The following is a 19,095-nucleotide window of genomic DNA, read 5'->3' on the forward strand; positions in this document are numbered from 1 at the left end:
GCGTCATTTTCACAAGGTCCAAATGTGCATTTTGAAAAGTTTGCCAATATTCTTCTAACTGTTTAATTCGTGCTTGTAGATAACCTTTAGATAATCGTTGTTTCGAACATTTTCCAATATTTATTTGCGTTTTTTTAATTAATTCTGCCGTATTTTCTAAAATTCGAATGCTTTGTTCCGTTGTGTTATTATTATTCGCCATCTTCTTATTTTAATGATAAATTTACGATTAATTGCGTTTCACAATAAGTTGTTGTTATTTGCTATAATGCGTAATGATGCACAAGACTTCCACGCTCCTTATCGCGATCAAACTGCACGAGTACTTGTTTGCGCTTCGATTGTAGCTCAGTGACGATCCGGTGCGAATGCGACCATATGTTCGGGCAATAAGGCTCGTTTTAGTTTGTATCTCTCGAATGTTAAAATGAAACGTCTGTCCTCTATAGAATCTGTTTTATTACTAATGCATACATAACGTAACCGTAATGAATAAAAAACCGAACAAGCAGTGTAATTTTGGAGAGGTTAAGTACAACTCTACTACTGAAAAGATAACTGGTAACGGTTTACGAGTGAGTTATCTCTGTGAGTAAGCGTGTAGATGAATGAGCGGATCGATATTTAAGGTTACACTATTGCATATTAGGAGAGTGGTCATCATCATCATCATCATCAGCCCATATATGTTCCCACTGCTGGGACACAGGCCTCCTATGAGGGTTCAGGCCATAATCCACCACGCTGGCCAAGTGCGGGTTGGCAGATGTCACATGTCGTCGAACTTTTAATTCTTGGACATGCCGGTTTCCTCACGATGTTTTCCTTCACCGTTTAAGCAGTGGTGATGTTATCTACATGCGCAGATAAATTGAAAAATCAATTCATTTCTTGCACGCTCGCCCGGTCTCGAACCCCGACTTATCGATTTTGAAGTCCGAGGTTCTCACCACTGAGCCACCACTGCATAGGAGAGTGGTACGGACTGTGATTAAGGAATGTTGTGTACCGATCGGGTAGGTCTCAAAATCGATCAACTTTTGTCAAACCCTAAATGATAAGAGTATGGCACAGCGTTTGCCGGGTCATCTGGTATTTCTATAAAATTGATATACTACAAGTCTATAATCTCCCACTTTGATATCACAAGTCTAGAATATATCCCATTTCAATACTACAAGTCTAGAATCTCCCAATTTGATTTCACAAGTCTGTAATATATCCCATTTCGACACTACAAGTCTAGAATCTCCCATTTTGATATCACAAGTCTATAATAATGTATCCCATTTCGTTTCTACAACATTAGAATCACCAGCTGATATTCCTCCAAAATTTTGATACCACAAGAATCTCCTATTTTAATACCACAAGAACCTCCCATTTCTATACCAGAAGAATCTCCCATTTCGATACCACAAGCATTTCCCATTTCTATACCAGAAGAATCTCCCATTTCGATACCACAAGCATCTCCCATTTCTATACCAGAAGAATCTCCCATTTCGATACCACAAGCATCTCCCATTTCTATAGCACAATATATCCCGCAGGCGATAGCGCAATGCCTAACGAAGGCGGGCGTGTGCCGCACCGCGCGGGGCAGCTACGTGCTGGTGGAGGAGGTGCCGTCGCGCGCGCCCACGCAGCGCGTGCTGGCGCCGCACGAGCGCGTGCTCGGCGTGACGTCACGCGCCGGCGCGCGGCTGCTGCTCAAGCGGGTGGGGGACGACCCGAGCAGTAGGGCGTGGCTGACTAGTATACGGTGAGTATTGAGATCCTGTGCAGCGTGCTTCCAAACGTTAAAGGAAAAAAAGATCAGAGTGGCGTTTAATGGAGTTATACCTAAAACATGGCTGAAGGTGTCCAAGGAGCAGAGATTAGTTGAGATTTAAGTGAATAAGTTTTAGGTTTCTGCCCCAGATTATGTGGTGTCTTTATACTAGGCTGGGTGACCGATTGGTGCTAAAGAGGGTGGGGGATGAGCCGAGCAGTAGGGAGTGGCTGACTAGTATACGGTGAGTATTGAGATCCTGTGCAGCGTGCTTCCAAACGTTAAAGGAAAAAAGGATCAAAATGGCGCTTAATGCGAGCTATACCTGAAACGGGGCTAAAGGTGTCCAAAGAGCAGAGATTAGTTGAGTTTTCAGTGAGTAAGTTTTGGATCCAGATTAGATGGCAACCTCACTAGGGTGGGTACCCGACTAGTGCTCAAAAACGAGTGAGTACTAGTAGCAGAGAGTAGTTGAGTTTACACTTTATAGTTACATTTTTTTTAATTATTGTCTGTCTGTCTGATTGTTCTGGCTATCTCTGGACCGGCTGGACCGATTTTGACGGGACTCTCACTGGCAGATAGCTAATGTATTGGGGAATTACTTAGGTAACATTTTTGGCAATATTCCCATAGGAATTGGGATTGAAAAGAAAACATCATTTACGCGGGTGAAACTGCGGGACGCAGCAGTGGGTTTTCAGCTTTTGAAATTATTAACATTTGGTACCATTCTAGAATCTTAAGAGGCGGCTCTCTCTCCACGAACTTTTTGATTATAACTTACCTTTCCACATATCCATTCTTAATATTATAAAGCTGAAGAGTTTGTTTGTTTGTTTGAACGCACTAATCTCAGGATCTACTGGTCCGATTTGAAATATTCTTCCAGTGTTATATAGCCTATTTATTGAGGAAGGCTATAGTCTATATATATACCACGAAGCCGGGGCGGACCGCTAGTACCAAAATATACAAGTTGTTTAAAGTATTTTAACCAGATTTAAAACGCGTTTTCCAGGTCGACATCAGAAAAGGCCCAATCCCTGCCTTCCGACGAAGAATCACAGGAGGAAGCGAGGAAACCAGCGGACAGCTTCCTGGTTTGCGTCCACAACGTGTGCCATGAAATACCCTACGCTATACTTAAGGTGAGATAATTAAAAGGAACTATATCTAAACTAATATTATAAAGAGGAAAACTTTGTTTGTTTGTTTGTTTGGTTGTAATGGATAGGCCCAAAAAGTACTGGACTGATTTTAAAAATTCTTTCACCATTCGAAAGCTACATTATCCACGAGTAACATAGACTATATTTTATTTTGGAAAAAAATAGGGTTCCGTAACATATCTTTATCAATATTCTATGGCGTTGCGAAGTTCGCCGGGACAGCTAGTATATGATAATGCAGTAGGCAGTCTTATTGCTTAAGCGATTTCTTCCAGACGATCCAGATGGGATAACACAATTTTTTAAATTGGATAGTTAGTGTTTATATACGATAAAAGTGTAATAAATCCTACTAATGTTATAAATGCGAAAGTTTATAAGGATGTGTATGTGTTTGTTGCTCTTTCACGCAAAAACTACAGAACCGATTTCAATGAAATTTGGTACGTAGATAGCTGGACAGCTGACACATATGCACCTTTTGATACCAACATCCTGTATGTTCATACACTATGCAGTTAGTTATTAACTCCCGACGCAATAATCCACTGCGCATTAAGAAAAGATTATTGCTCGTAAAAACCCTCTATGTCTAACGAACCCGAACTATAAGTTTTCTTTTTTTTTATGTTGTAATCGCCAATGGAGCTGGTGAGTCGCCTGATGGTAAGCGCTACCACCGCCCATGAACATCTGGAGAGGCGTAAGGTCAATAGCAGACCTTTCACCTCTACAAATGGATTGCCGACTTTAATTGGGAAGGGATTAGGAAAGGATTGATGGGAGGTATAAAGGAAGGGACTGGGAAGGAAAAGGATATGGGCCTCCGGCTCCCCCACTCACCGTACGAAACCTGTGGGGGTGTGGTACTTCCCCGGTGCGAGCTGGCCCAATTCGTGTCGAAGCGTGCTCGACACCCACACACAATTATATATATATATATATATATATATATATATATATATATATATATATATATATATATATTTCATATTATTCTTTATATTATTTCAGGTCCCCCTTGCAGCTACTGCCTCTTATGTTATTTATCAAGCGTTAACTAAGGCGAGGTGTACTGATGACCCTAAAAGGTATTTTTAATTGATAAATTTAGCAATTTTTAAATATAATGTATAGTTTTAAGCTTAAAATTCAAACATATAAGAAAAAGTTATGGTCTGCATGTATGGAAAATTTTATCGGAATCTGTTCAGCCGTATGGTTATAATTACGAAAATATATATTTCACAACTGTTATTACATTAAAGATAATGTTAAAATTAAAAAAAATGTACAAATATGTTCAAATATTAAATATTGTTAACGATGACGATGATGTGATAATTATGACGATAGTGATAAAGATAATTATGATAGAAGTGATAACTACGAAACTTGTGATAATTACGATGACAGTGGTACTTGTGATGATTGTGGTGATAAAGTGATAGTGATAATCTCCGTGTTCTTGCTAATCCTACTAATCCTACTTCCTAATCTTAATATATAAAATTCTCGTGTCACAGTTTTCGTTGCCATACTCCTCCGAAACGGCTTGACCGATTTTGATTATATTTTTGTGCTTATCCGGTATCTATGAGAATCGTCCAACATCTATTTTTTATACCCCTAAATGATAAGAGTAAGACAGAACAGCGTTTGCCGGGTCAGCTAGTAATATTATAAATGCTAAAGTTTGTAAGGATATGTGTGTATTTGTTCTTTCACGCAAAAACTGCTGAACCGATTGCAATGAAATTTGATACGTAGACAGCTGGACAACTGGAATAACATATAGGCAACTTTTTATGCCGATATTCCTACGGGATACGGACTTACGCGGGTGAAACCGCGGGGCACAACTAGTATATTATAGTAGGCCTTAAGGCTAACATCGAGATTCACCTCAAAAAGGGAATATACGATGGTAGTGATAAAGATGATTACGATGACAGTGATAGTTATGATGGTAGTGATAAAGACGATTATAATGATGGTGATAACTACGAAAATTGTGATAATTAGGATGATACGAGTATGTATTGATAATTACGATGACAGTGATAGTTATGATGGTAGTGATAAAGATAATTATGATGATAGTGATAATTACGATGATTTATCTAATTTCAGATTTGTACTAGTAGAAGAACTAGAATGGGGTGGTCGGGCGAACTCCGGGCCCCAGCAAAGGGCCCTCGCTGATGATGAAATTGTGTACACTGCACAGGTAATGCACACTAGCAAGTCTAGACCTAGACCATAGACTTGAATTGATAATATACATTACACTTTTGTTTGTGGGAGTCTCGCTTACGTCTCTTCAAATGTCCATGGGCGGTGGTAGCGCTTGCCATCAGGCGACCCACCAGCTCCATTGCCGACGGTAATATAAAAGAAGGATGTCTAGACTTAGACCTATATAAATAGGATTGATAACAAACAAACATAATTCTTTTCTTCGCTCCTGCAGGGAGATACTACTCCAAACTATAAAATGGGGGAAATTATTTTATTTCATTATCTATAACTAACGGTCCGCCCCGGCTTCGACCGTGGTACATATGTAGCCCAAAGCCGTCCTCAATAAATGGGTTATCTAACATTGAAAGAATTTTTCAAAACGGACTATAGTTCCTGAGATTAGCGCGTTCAAACAAACAAGCAAACTCTTCAGATTTATAATATTAAGTATAGATTAACCATGATTGTAATGATTTGTTAATGTATAGTAATGTTACAATTTCTTTAAATAAATAAATAAATAAATAAATAGTCAACAATATCCTTACGTCGATCAAAAGTTATTGTTTTTTTTAAACACTGAACCGCCGTCAAATTGTGAGAACTAGAGTATATTTTAAAAGAATCATCATTAACGGTTCACGCAGTAAAAAGTTATGCGGTAACAAACACAAAAGAATACAGTCGAATTAAAATCCAAATTTTTTGAAGTCGGTCAAAATGCATATTAATAAAGTGGATTGGGACGTATAAGTCGTATATTAATAAAGTGGATTCCTGATATTTTGGCTGAAGCGATTTAGATGATTCGCTTTCTATTTGAAAGCTACTATATAGGCAGGCAAGGCAGGCAGACAATTCGAAGGCATTTTAGTTCCTTGAAACAATTTACAAATAGTTAAATTCAATTAATCTTCCATCGTGTGAATACCGGCATGTCCAAGAATTAAAAAAAATTAAAGTTCGACGACATGTGACATCTACCAACTCGCACTTGGCCAACATGGTGGTAGGCTTTAACCCTCAAAGGAGACCCGTGTCCCAGCAGTGGGAATAGATGTGGGCTGATGATGAATCACTTCTCCAGGCGAACTGGAAGACCCTCGGGCGCTTCGTGCTACAAGAGCGAGGCGCTCCGCCCGCGCGGCACCGCGCCGCCTTCGCGCGGATTCAGCGCGGGCTCAGCATTACGCGGGGCGCTATAGCTGGTGAGTGGGTGTGCATATAAACACATACATACTAGCTGCGCCCTGCGGTTTTCTTTATTTTATTTTGTTCACACCAAACAGAACTTACTACCATTACAGGATATTATCCTAATTCAACAGAGTTCTTTTATAAAAAAAGTAAAACAAAACTAAAAAACTATTTCATACAAAAGCAACAAAACTTTGCTTATCACAGCTTATTTATTACAATAGCAAAGATGATATAATAGTTCCTTTGAACGGGTTTCACCCGCGCAAGTCCGTATCCCGTAGGAATATCGGGATAAAAGGTTGCCTATGTGTTATTCCAGTTGTCCAGCTGTCTACGTACCAAATTTCATTGCAATCGGTTCAGTAGTTTTTGCGTGACAAACATGCACTCATCCTCACAAACTTTCGCATTTATATGTTTGTTTGTTTTTTTTTTGTTATTAATATTGTTTTTATGAAAAAAGCTTTTCCTCACCCATCCCAGCCCATTCCTTCTTCCCATTCCTTCCCTTACCCCACAAAAGCGGGCAGCGCATTCACAGAGGCACTACCTCTGCTCTGTTCACGGGCGGTGGTGATCGCTTACCATCAGGCGAACCACCAGCTCAGTTGCCGGCTATGACAAAAAAAAAATATATTAATTTAACAGAGGAGGTGTGTTTGTTTATTTCCTGTTTCCTAAGACTATAGTTATAAAATAATTATTTTACATCACAATAAAACTCAAATTTGGCAGGTTTTTCGTGTCCATATTGTTTATGATAATGTAGACCGAATGGACATATACATTACAATATACATTTTCAGGAACAACAGGGTTCCCCCTCGTCAGCAGTATGACGTCACACGAGGGGGTCGAAAAGACACCCGTACAGACGGCGTACAGTGACCCCACACACTGTCGGTATGTATTATAAATATGCATGGATGTTTGGATGGATGAAAGAAATAGAAAAATATTTCGTGGCACATAGACACAGATAAAATGAATATAGGTTAAAAGCACAAAGCAACACGCATTAATTTTATTTTATGTCATATAAGGTAACTAAGTTTCCGCCCATAAACTTTCGCAACGGTAGTGCCTCGTCGTATGCGCTGCCCGCTTTTAAGAGGGGAGGGTTAAGAAAAGGATTGATGACTTGAAGGAAGGACCAGGAAGGGTGAGGAGGAAGGAGGAAACGGGCTTTCGGCACCCCCTCTCCCCGTACAACACAAAGCAGCATGCTTCTATTTCACGCCGGTCTTCTGTGGGGGTGCAGTACTTCCCCGGTGCGAGCTGGCCCAATTCGTGCCGAAGCGTGCTCGGCTCCCACATACTATACTTAACGATCCTACTATCCTGCTAATATTATAAATGCGAAAGTTTGTAAGGATGTGTGTGTTTGGTGCTCTTTCACGCAAAAACTACTGAACCGATTGCAATGAAATTTGGTACGTGGACAGCTGGACAACTGGAATAACATATAGGCAACTTTTTATCCCGATATTCCAACGGGATACGGTCTTACGCGGGTGAAACCGCGGGGCTTAGCTAGTATATCATAATATCATTATTAGAATATCATATCAGAGTATATGGATAGTGTTAACATCATAAATAAATTGTTAACAATAATATATTGCTATTCGGAGTATGTTTGGATGTATGGTTCCGTGGATGAATTGAATAATTCTTGTGAGCTTGTGTAGTGTCTTAAAATATCATTATTTTAAGACATGGTGAAGTATTAAAAAGTCAGTCTTTCTGACCGTGACCACGCTCGCTGTAATGTGTTCGAAACGTCGGGTTAATAATATCATTAATTAATCGCGTTTAGAACGTTAAAAAGTTTTTAATTTCTAAAAGTATTAAAAAATCATTTTTTTCTATACTTTAAACATGTCTAATTTCTAAAGCATTTCAATGGTATAAAACTAAAAAAAAAATATTGTTTTCATTTCACAGGAGAGTTTCAGCAAACCCATTGAGCAAAGGCATCGGTCGGTCCAAAGGTCACTCGGACAGAGATATTAGGTTTCTCCAGAAGAGGTCTGGGTCTAGGGATGTAAGTATTACTTCTTTTCCCTTTACGTGTATTGGTATGTATATAATTATGTGTGAATTTGTGTGTGTGTGTGTGTGTGTGTGTGTGTTATTTAGTGTGTAGTGTGTTATTTTCAATGTGTTAACTACACTTTCATTTTGCACCTTTTATAATGCTTCGCTATGCTCGTTCTACAAACCAAATCTTTTTTTTTTTTCTTTTTTCTTCAAAGTTTTCCTAAACCCTCAGTTGGCCTGGAACACATCGCTTCTTAGCAATAAGGCGGCCTATTTGTACCGCTTTTTACTTTGTGAATATTTTTTGTTTTATGTGTGCGCAATTAAGTGTTTATTATATTATTATTATTGACAATTAGGGTGCTTTGTAACTTGGCCAAGTGCCAGGGCTTGATGATTTGGGCCCTTGACACTATTTGGGCCCTATTATGGTATTGTTGCCTTGTATGGTATTGTTGTCTTTATGTAAAGAAGATGCAGTGTCCCTTGCGGGCTTATGGGGTGAATTATGCATTTGTTTTACTGATGGACTTTCGGAGTTGCCACCTTCTTTGTGCCTCTGTTAATATTTTACGATTTTATTGACTTGCGATGTTAAAAAATATACATTTTGTATTATACGGTTGCTATGACAGCGAACAATAAAAAAATCGATCATGCAACAGTTGGCGCAGTCACAAATTGAATGGGTGACCATGTTTCCCTATAGCTGCATGTATAGATATACGTATATACTTGTAGGGAACCTTTAGTGTTCGACTCGCGCTTGACTGATTTGTCCTTTCCGCCAGGTACAGTCAGAGGGAGAGCCAGGTGGTTCCCTGGGTGCGGAAGCACTGGCGGCTCAGATGGCGCGCTTCAAGCGCGTGTCGCTGCGGAAGCTGCGCGCTTGGCGCTCCTGAGTGTGGCAGGTGAGGTCTCATCATCAGCCCGTGTGGGGTGATGAACAGGGTGATAAAGGGTCACATTAGCCGATATAGCCATGTAGGGGTGACACATAGGGTCACATCACCCATATCTGTCAAATAAGAATAAATTAACTTATATCAAATCAAGGTTTACAAAGATCAGTAATTCATTTGCGAGCATTAGTATTAAATTCTAATATTATATATGCGAAAGTTTGTAAGGATGTGTGTGTTTGTTACTCTTTCACGCAAAAACTACTGAACCGATTGCAATGAAATTTGGTACGTAGATAGCTGGACATCTGGAATAACATATAGGCTTTTTATCCCGATATTCCTACGGGTTACGGACTTAAGTGGGTGAAACCGCGGGGCGCAGCTATTGCTTTATAAATGAGAAATTTTGAAAGACTAGAAAAAATATTGATCACGAGGCGTAATTCGAACCACTTCCCTTTGCCAAATCTTAGCAACGCCTAGCCTTTCGGCCAACCGTAATCCCGTCTCAGCAATCGAATTTCTTCTACTCTTTCGGTTTATGTGCCTAAATTCTCTCAATAGATTGACCAATATTGACCTAATATGCTATCATATATTGTATGGATCTATTTCCTTCACAGGTCTTCCGCCGGCTCGGCACGAGTCTGGCGAACCATCGTGCATCTCTTTCCTCCGAGTTAGGTTCACTATGGGATTTCTTCAGGATAGACAAGGACAGACGACGCTCCACACAGACCACTTATGAGACAATCGAAAGCAAATCACCCGTAAAACTCGCAAGAGATCTACTCCAAGTACTTCAAGAAACGGTTTTCTCAAAGAAATTCGAAGAGAAACGGTGCCCGCTAGTTAAAGAAGAGTCGGATTTAAGCTCAGACGAGGAAGAAGGAACTGACAGGATAGCGAATTTAATAGATTTCTTTTTCACAATCGTGAAGAGTCAAAAAGAAGACAGAAAGGGCAGCAGCTGTTTCAAAACAGAAGCAAGTAAAGAAGAAATATACGTACCGGCCAAAGTTAATACAGAGCTGGAACAGAAAATGGAAACGCTGATAGAATTCTTAGCAACAAGCGGCGTTGAAGAAACAAACGAAAAGAAAATCACTTTAATGGAATTTCTGTTCGGCAACGACGAGAAATGGGAGAAGCCAATAATCGAAATAAACATGAAGGGCATGAGCCTATCAGAATCGGATATAAACGTGAAAAATTTAAAGTACATAGACGAAACGCCGGAAGAAAACGAGACTTTAGTCGAGATGCTGTTCAAATTCATGGACAGCTACAACAGCAGGGACAAAGACAAGTCGCTAACGCCGTCGCTGTCCGAGAAATCGAAATCCGACATGACGATTAGCAAATTCGAAACCTTCAGTGACATGAGCAAAACCAAATCGGACTCCACGCTGCAAACCCAAGACACGGTCATAGACAAAGCTGAAGACCGTTCCAGTAAATCGAGCCGGCGCATTTCCGAAACTGTCGTTGATTTGAGCCACATAAAAACGGACCTGGAAGACATCTTCGAGGAAGCGATACTGCGCGTGCGCGAATTGCGAATGGACGATACAATGAGCGACCAAGAGGATATAGATAACTTCAACGCTTACACCAAACCGATACAGTACAGTCTACCGTACAGTGTCGAATTGTCCGACATCTTAGAAGAGGACGAGATATCATCAAGACTGGACAGACAACCGTCACAAGATAGATTGCTGCAAGCCAGAGAATTGGCGGAAGATTTACTCAAGCATATAGAAGAGAGAGTGGCTAAACACTTCGAGGACAGTTCTGGACCGTCGACTGAGGATTTTAGTCGAGAGTTCGACTTGAGTCCGAGCCTGAAGTCGCAGAGCCTAGTCGACCTGCGCAACATTCCAGACTTACCGCCGAGTCTAATTATAAAACCTAAAGTGCTAAGAGTCGATAAATCCACTTCGACCACAGATGACTCTATATCTGAAAAGAGTGAGAGGAGCGAAAGGGCGCTAGATAAATTAGAATCGCTGCATAGGTTTTTCTCGAGGTCTCGATTGGAAATCATCGACGAGAGCTTAGAAGAGAACGGAGATGTCAAAGCGAAGAAGAGAAGCGAGAGAAGTGAACAGAGAAAGAATCAGACGTCACTAGACGATGTTGAAGATATATTAGATGATAATGAACTAGTGGATGATGTTAAGAAAGTTTTCAATCAAGACGAACGTTGAACGGATGTGTCAAATTTAAACCGAGTTTAAAACCGTTAAGTTATCAATATGAATAGAATTAAACGATTTATACGAGACGATTCGTTTGTAATATGTAGGTATTATAAAGTTTTATTTCAATCTACCAAGCAATCGGCTGGAAATCTTGTTATATCGATAAAAAGGCAGAATTGTGAAAATTATTGAAATGAAAAAATAAGGTATATTAATAGTTTTGGACACCTTTGAAAATGTATTTGTTTAATGCTTAAAAACCCCGTACCTCGAAATTGAGACATTTAAAATTAAATACTTATATCGGATCGTTAACAATATTAATTTTACCGCCGATAAATATAAAAAGCAATGAAATTCTAAAATAAAATAAGACAGTTTAAAAACCGTTAAAATAACACGTAATTGTCAAACTTGCGTCAAATTAAAAACAATAAATATACTTGTAATTTACAAATTAAGTATAAGATTAGTTATCCGCCTCCATTGTGCAGTGGTCAATCAAGAGGTCTTGGGTTCGATCCAGCGTGGTCAGCAAAATAAGTTATGCATGGAGCTTGGAGCATCAAAATGTTACTTGGTCTCTTTACTACTTAACCCCACTAATATTATAAATGCGAATTAACTCCATCTATCTGTCTCTTCCTCATGCCTGAACCACTGAACCGACTTTAATGAATTTGGGTACAGAGATAGCGAAGACGCTGCTGGAAAGCATAGCGTAGATCTTTCACCAATTTTCTACATTAATTAATATCTATATATACCAATAATATATTTTAATTTCCATTCTACCCATACCTTAAATATATAATATACAAAATAAACTCAATAAAAATTATTCAACAACCCCTTGCCCAATCGAACTTAAAAAAAAAACAAAAAAAGTTACCAAGAAGATCAATTTTATTCAGTTCGAATCCAACTGTCGAACAGAACGGTCGTCCCCGACGCTACGCTCGTGTCAACGGGCCTCTATAGTGAGATTTTAATATTTAGCTATTAGAATAATATTATATAGGATATAAAGGTACGCTTTCATTTGGACAATCATGTACAATGGACACGCGCCCTAATCAAACGGCATATTTATCAAAAGTTGAATTTATAATTATCGTAAATTTTATACTACTTAAAATTATTATAGCGTGTGTTTTGACTTATTTTCTAATAAACGACGATTTAGATAACTGGCAACACTGAAAATGGATATTTAATTTTATTAGAAAATAAGTTAGGGCATTATTGGTTAAATATAGTTAAATGTATTTATAATTTATCGATGTTAAATAATTATGTTCCTTTGTAAATTATTTATCACGTAATATGTAATGGACCAATGCTAAGATGAATTCAAAAGGCGTTAATTTTCCATTCTAATTTTAAAATATTTTTTTTTTTACATTAAAAAGTTTCTATACCCCCATAAATAATGAAATTGAAGGCTTAGATTAAAACAATAACGTTTTTTATCTATTTCACTCTACAGCGAGATTAGTTTTAAACACAGGGATAGAATTTTGATTTATAACTTGTACTTGGAATTCGCCGTGTGTAGATTTTTTGTTAGAATAATATTTTATCTGTGTATAGCTGTTACAGCCCGTTTACATCGTCACGACACGACCTCGTAACGATATTGTATTGAAGCAATATCGATATATAATGAAACAATATCACCGCTGTGATATTTTTTTAATTATAGTTATTGAATCCATCAGTATATTACCAAAGAGAAAGCATTTAAATATATGCTTTTTATTGAAGTGATCGCAACCACGCCCTTCGGCGTAATATTCATGGCCACAATCCACTGAGACATTAAGTAGTAACTCTCCTTTTTTCAGAGAATGTACGTGGATTGAGAATGATTACGGATGATAGAGTAAATTAAATAATTAAAAATTACCATGCAGCTAGTAATTGTTTAAAAAAAATATGAAGCTTTCATTGTCAAACTTATTTTTTCATACAATAACTTCCGATACTTGCAGAAAAACAATCCTCTGAAGTTATATTCACATAACTTTCTTTATTAGCTGCTATCCGCAATTTCTCCCACTTTGTGAATTATCGTTTACACGATAACGATATCGTGCTGTCGTGATGTAATCGGGCACAATTAGAACCGATGTTAACGACAATGATTCATATTTCTATGTCATTTTATCTATTTTCTGATACTATGTTCGCAGCTCGAAATATATTTTATGAGAAAAATACAAATTTATTAAACCATATATTTGTTTTGTTTTATTTACCAAAAGTTTCTAATGTGGAAGTTTTGCACGATTCGGCACGAATTGGGCCAGCTCACACAGGGGAAGCGCCACACTCGCACAGAAAACCGACGTGAAATACGATGACTGGGGGAGGCGGAGGCCCGTTTCCTATTCCTCATTACTCCCAGTCCATTCCTTCTTTCATCATTCACCCTTTGCTTCCTTTATTCTAGTCGTCAGTCCTTTCCATATCCTCTATCAGTTAAAATCGAGCGACGCATTCGTAGCCCTATCGCAGCCCTATCGCAAGGGCGCAAAGGCGACCAACCAGCTCAGTTGCCTACAATGACATAAAAAACTAACGGTCTGCTTCAGCTTCGCCCGCAGATAATAAGTTAATATCAATAAAAAAAATTGAGAGTCCGTTCCAGCTAATCTCGGAAACAGCTTCAATTTTGAGTAAAGAGCTAACAAATAATCGTTTTCACGATATCAAATATCAAAATTATAAACCAATTTTTCACACTAATGGAGTTTTATCAGTCTACACAAGTTCAATCAGTATTAAATTGGCTTCAATTCTATTACTTAAACCTCCAAAATATCTAGCAAAACATATTATGTGAAGTTATTTTTGCATTCTTAAACAATGTGCGTGCATTAGCAATTTAAATGCCACAGAATAGGTATTTAGATAAAGTGAAAACAATACTATAATTAGTTACTGCGATAAGAGCGATCCCGATAACACTCTCATAACCTTTGAACGAGAACTCGCGAGGTCGGTCGCCATTTGCTTTTTCCATTTTTAAACCGCAATGAGTCATAGATTCTATTGGCGGGAGAATGTTAAATAATTCAAAATTTTTTTTTTTTTCACTTCGTGGCAATAAGGCCAGTGTCATGTATATTAAAATGTATCTTTATTTGAATTTAATTTGTAATTGCCTTTAATATGTCATAGTATAATTGCCAGTTCCATAAATTATCAACAGACGTAAAACGGGATAACTTTTTCATTCTTTTTTTGGATAGGGTCGACATTGGTCGTATGAGAATTTGAAACAAAAACCTTCTATTCTTCACCGTCTAAGGAAGAAAAAAGAGGTGATGTCAGTTTTTTTGGCGGTTTAATTTTTTGGTTAAAAACTTTTGTATAGATATTGAATTAATGAAACTTTTAATATAAACTATGTATTGATTGCATTCTTATAAGAAAATAGTATACGATGTTTAGTTAATTATTTATAAATAACATATTTCTGTACGTCTGTCTGGTAAATTTGGTGTTCAATCAGTCAAATCATTCCTTAAAGAAAACACTATTATATATTGATACTAGCTGCTCGCCCCGGCTCCGCCCGGGTTGTCATTTATCGTAATTAAAATTATTTAAACAGGATCTCTCGAGTTGGATCGAACTGCACATGGTATGCGAATTTTATTATAATCGGTTAAGTGGTTTAGGAGTCCATTGAAGACAAACATTGTGACACGAGATTTATATATATTGAGATTAGTACTTGATTTATTTAAAAAAAAAATAGTTAGCTTTCGTTAATATTAATATATTTTATGGTTAGTTTATATTACTAACCCCCGACGCAAAGATAAAGATGTTATAAGTTTGACGTGTCTGTCTGTGGCATCATAACTTCCGAACGGATGCATCGATTTCAATTTAGTTTTTTTTGTTTTAAAGATGATATATGTGCAGTGTTCTTAGATATGTTTAATGAAAATCGCTCGAGCCGTAATGGTAGTTGTAGGGGGTGAAAGTGGATAGATTAACCGAATGTCTGTAAATATACTCGGATGGGGTCTCAAATAGCTTCGTATGATGAGGAAGTTGGTTGTAATCTTTAGCCTAATTTTAGAAACAATGGGGGCTGGGGTTTTTTAAATTTTAAATTAAATTTTTCATTATTTCAATCATTATATACTACCCGGGCGGAGCCGGGGCGTGCAGCTAGTTAAGCTTAGACCAAACGTCACGGGCGTGAGTTAGGCAAGACACAAGCGGACATATGACAAACTTCAGCCTCGATAAGTTTAACAGATAGCGCCAAAACATCCGCCTCAAATGAATTGATTATTTGCTTTAATATCTCTCTTTTTTGGTAGTACTGGTATATTTAGAAATTAAAAACTTTTTAACGGATTTTAAACGCGATTTATTCATTATCTTATTTACCCGACGTTTCGAACACTAAATACAAAAATGTATGACCTTCAAGACATGTAACATCTCAGTCTCCCCGTGACCACGCTCGCTGTGAAGTGTTCGAAACGACGGGTTAATAATATAATGAATAAATCGCGTTTAAAACCCGTTAAAAAGTTTTTAATTTCTAAATGTATAATACTCGCGTAAAATCAAACACATGAAAATTCTAGTACTGGTATATTTACTGTACCGTCACAGTATAATATATTTAATAAAATTTTACACGTACACAATAACATCTTACAAAAGTAGGAGATAGACATTTTTATGACCCGAGGAACAGAAATTAAATTGATGTGCCTGTTTTCCGGCTTGAAGTGAAGTCCCGTGTCCCCTAGTGGGGTATGGGGCAGGTGAAGTACATCATCATTATTGTGCGTCCCCACCGGGAATTGAACCCAGGACGCTTCGGTTCTACGCTCACGCGTTAACCACTGTACCAAGGAGGCGGTTTTCCGGCTTAGTAAATTAAAAAATTCATTTACGGGACAAGCTATACGCTTTTACTACTTACTTACTTACTTACTATACTCCTACTACTTACTAAATAGTAATCGTGTAGAAGTGAAGTGCTAAATTCAAACTATATTAAAACTGCATTAGTTCAGAGAGCTTACTATAGCATTAATGAATATATGGAAGATGACAATCCATGGAATGCAGTCTCCTAAGAACCACAGGACAGTTCATTGGCATCATTGTTATGTACATGTTACATATTACGTAGAATTCAAATGTGGATTAGATATTTTAAAAGGACAACTACAGAATTTCTTGTCGGCTCTTCTCTGTAGAAACTGCTTTCCGAACCGGTGGTAAATGTTATAACTGTGTTATGACGCTTCAAAAGTGCTTCTATAAGAAGTCTAATTGAATTTAATTTTTTAGTTTTTATAGCATTGAAATGCTTTATAAATGAGAAATTTTGAAAGAATAGAAAAAATTCGATCACGAGGCAGGATTCGAACCTGCGTATCTTGCCTAACCGTAGCAACGCCTAGCCTCTCGGCCACCCGTGATCCTGCCACAGTAACTATATATATTACGATATTTTAACACGCCCAGAAACCCTCTTCTTCACCTTTATCAGTCCATTCCTGTACATCCATCATCAATCCTTGTATCTTTAACTGTCATGAGCAGTGGTGATCGCTTACCATCAGCCGAACCGCCATCTTAGTTGTATTATTGTAGTTATCACAGAATAGTTCGATATAAAATTGTCATTCATGGACTTTTCCTTTGACAAAGCGGGCGAAGTCGCGGCTGGAGAGCTAGTTCGTAATACTTTATGCACAAACTTTACCAGGTGTTTTAAAGATAATTTTATAACATTTTCAATTACCTCACGTTGTCAGTTGCATACAAATGTTCTATTATTTTTGAAACAATACTATATTAAACTTATAAAATTTCTATTGTCATAGTCTATAGATAGCCAAATATAATGCGTTGTCACGACGATGCGACAGAAAAGCAGTAAATGTTATATATTTACTGTAAATAATATATATTTCACTGTAAATTTTTTACTGTAAATAATTTAATATATAGGGGGTTTCGGGAGCGATAAATCGATCTAGCTAGGAATTTTTTTTAGAAAATGTCATATTCGTGTTTTATCGACTTAAACTTACTTTTTTAACAAATAGGAGGCGTTTGAGTAGTCCCAATTTATTATGACTCTTCCTGACATCTATTGGCGAATAAGAATTCTATAAATGCGAAAGTTTGTGAGGGTGGATGCATATGTAGGTGTGCGTCTGTTACTCTTTCACGCAAAAACTACTGAACCGATTGCAATGAAATTTGCTTCGTAGATAGATGGACAACTGAAATAACACATAGGCACTTTTTGTACCGATATTCCTACGAGATACGGACTTACGCGGTTTCAACCGCGGGTCACAGCTAGTATTTATTAATCTTATGACAAGTCAACTTCTAAAACGATGACATGTGCTAGAAAAGATTTTGAACGCGGTGTGTTCGCTGTGCGTACAATATATCTTTGACTAAATAACCAGTTTTAATGACAAGATTAAAATAGTTGTATCGACCTTCTGAATAAATTAAACGCTTGGACCTTACACAAGCATCAGCCCTTCGCCTTGATGTGTTGTTTCCGCTTCAGTCAAACAAATAACCCAGCATAAACAAAATAAAATCGGCCAAGTGCGAGTCGGATTCGCATTCGCAAAAAATTCGGATTCTGATTTTTATTATATAAGAGAAAGTGAGACTTAGTCAAATGTATCGGTTAAATGTGTTTTTTGGACTAACTTCTTACATATAAAAATCTCGTGTCGTGTTAGTGTATGTGTGTTATGTTATGTTGTTTACCAATGTTAGTTACCTTACTACTTCGAAACGGGTGGACCGATTCAAATAAAGCTTTGTGTGTATATCGGTAAGATTGAGAAACAGCCAACTTCTATCTTTTATAATCCTAAATGATAAGAAATAAGACAACAGCGTTTTCCGGGTCAGCTAGTGTTATTATTATTTATCATTTCATGATCATGTTACGTATAAATTTGGAGAGAAAATAAAACAATGAATATATATTATTAGAAATCATTTAATTAACCACAGAAACGAAACTGGAACTGTCATTATATAATTCATATATATGTTAATAAAACCAATAATCAGTTACATTTACACTCATACAACACTTATTCAAATAAATTACAATTGATTACAAATTATTCAATTATTCAAATAATAAATATGGCGGTGAAATATGCGAAAACTAGTTAATCATTAAATTATGGCATTATCTGGTATATATACTGTATAATCAACACAATAAATCCTTCACAAATTAAACCATTTCGAAATAATCAGATTCAACAAATCAGTTTTGCGAAACAAAATCGATAAGTAAATGCATTATTTTTAATCGTTATTGAGGCAAATTATTACGGAAATATTAACTTTATGCTAGGACTAAATTAGGGCGCATATCGCATATGCGAAGTTCTTGTCTGAATTTTATTGACTAGCTGAACCGATTTTGACGAGTCTTACTTAAAGCTGGTGCATCTTGTGTGCGCCCATTTTAATATGGACCAGTTCTGACATCCAAACGACTGTCT

The 19,095-nt window shown here is 37.4% G+C and overlaps 1 protein-coding gene across 1 annotated transcript in view; it reads left to right on the forward strand.

The window, feature by feature from the left end:
- Positions 1-10,098, forward strand: part of LOC119839021 (1-phosphatidylinositol 4,5-bisphosphate phosphodiesterase epsilon-1-like) — a 135,143-nt gene extending 125,045 nt beyond the window's left edge. Inside the window, exons 34-42 of the mRNA XM_038365190.1 lie at positions 1,554-1,765; positions 2,796-2,925; positions 3,961-4,037; positions 5,080-5,176; positions 6,278-6,398; positions 7,197-7,293; positions 8,338-8,437; positions 9,225-9,344; positions 9,962-10,098. Of these exons, the coding sequence (XP_038221118.1) occupies positions 1,554-1,765; positions 2,796-2,925; positions 3,961-4,037; positions 5,080-5,176; positions 6,278-6,398; positions 7,197-7,293; positions 8,338-8,437; positions 9,225-9,335 (945 nt within the window). The 3' untranslated portion in view covers positions 9,336-9,344; positions 9,962-10,098. The remainder of the gene's footprint in view (positions 1-1,553; positions 1,766-2,795; positions 2,926-3,960; positions 4,038-5,079; positions 5,177-6,277; positions 6,399-7,196; positions 7,294-8,337; positions 8,438-9,224; positions 9,345-9,961) is intronic.
- The last annotated feature ends 8,997 nt before the right edge of the window (positions 10,099-19,095 follow it).

This window comes from Zerene cesonia, unplaced genomic scaffold, assembly GCF_012273895.1.
Source record: "Zerene cesonia ecotype Mississippi unplaced genomic scaffold, Zerene_cesonia_1.1 Zces_u007, whole genome shotgun sequence".
Classification (NCBI taxonomy): Eukaryota; Metazoa; Arthropoda; class Insecta; order Lepidoptera; family Pieridae; genus Zerene; species Zerene cesonia.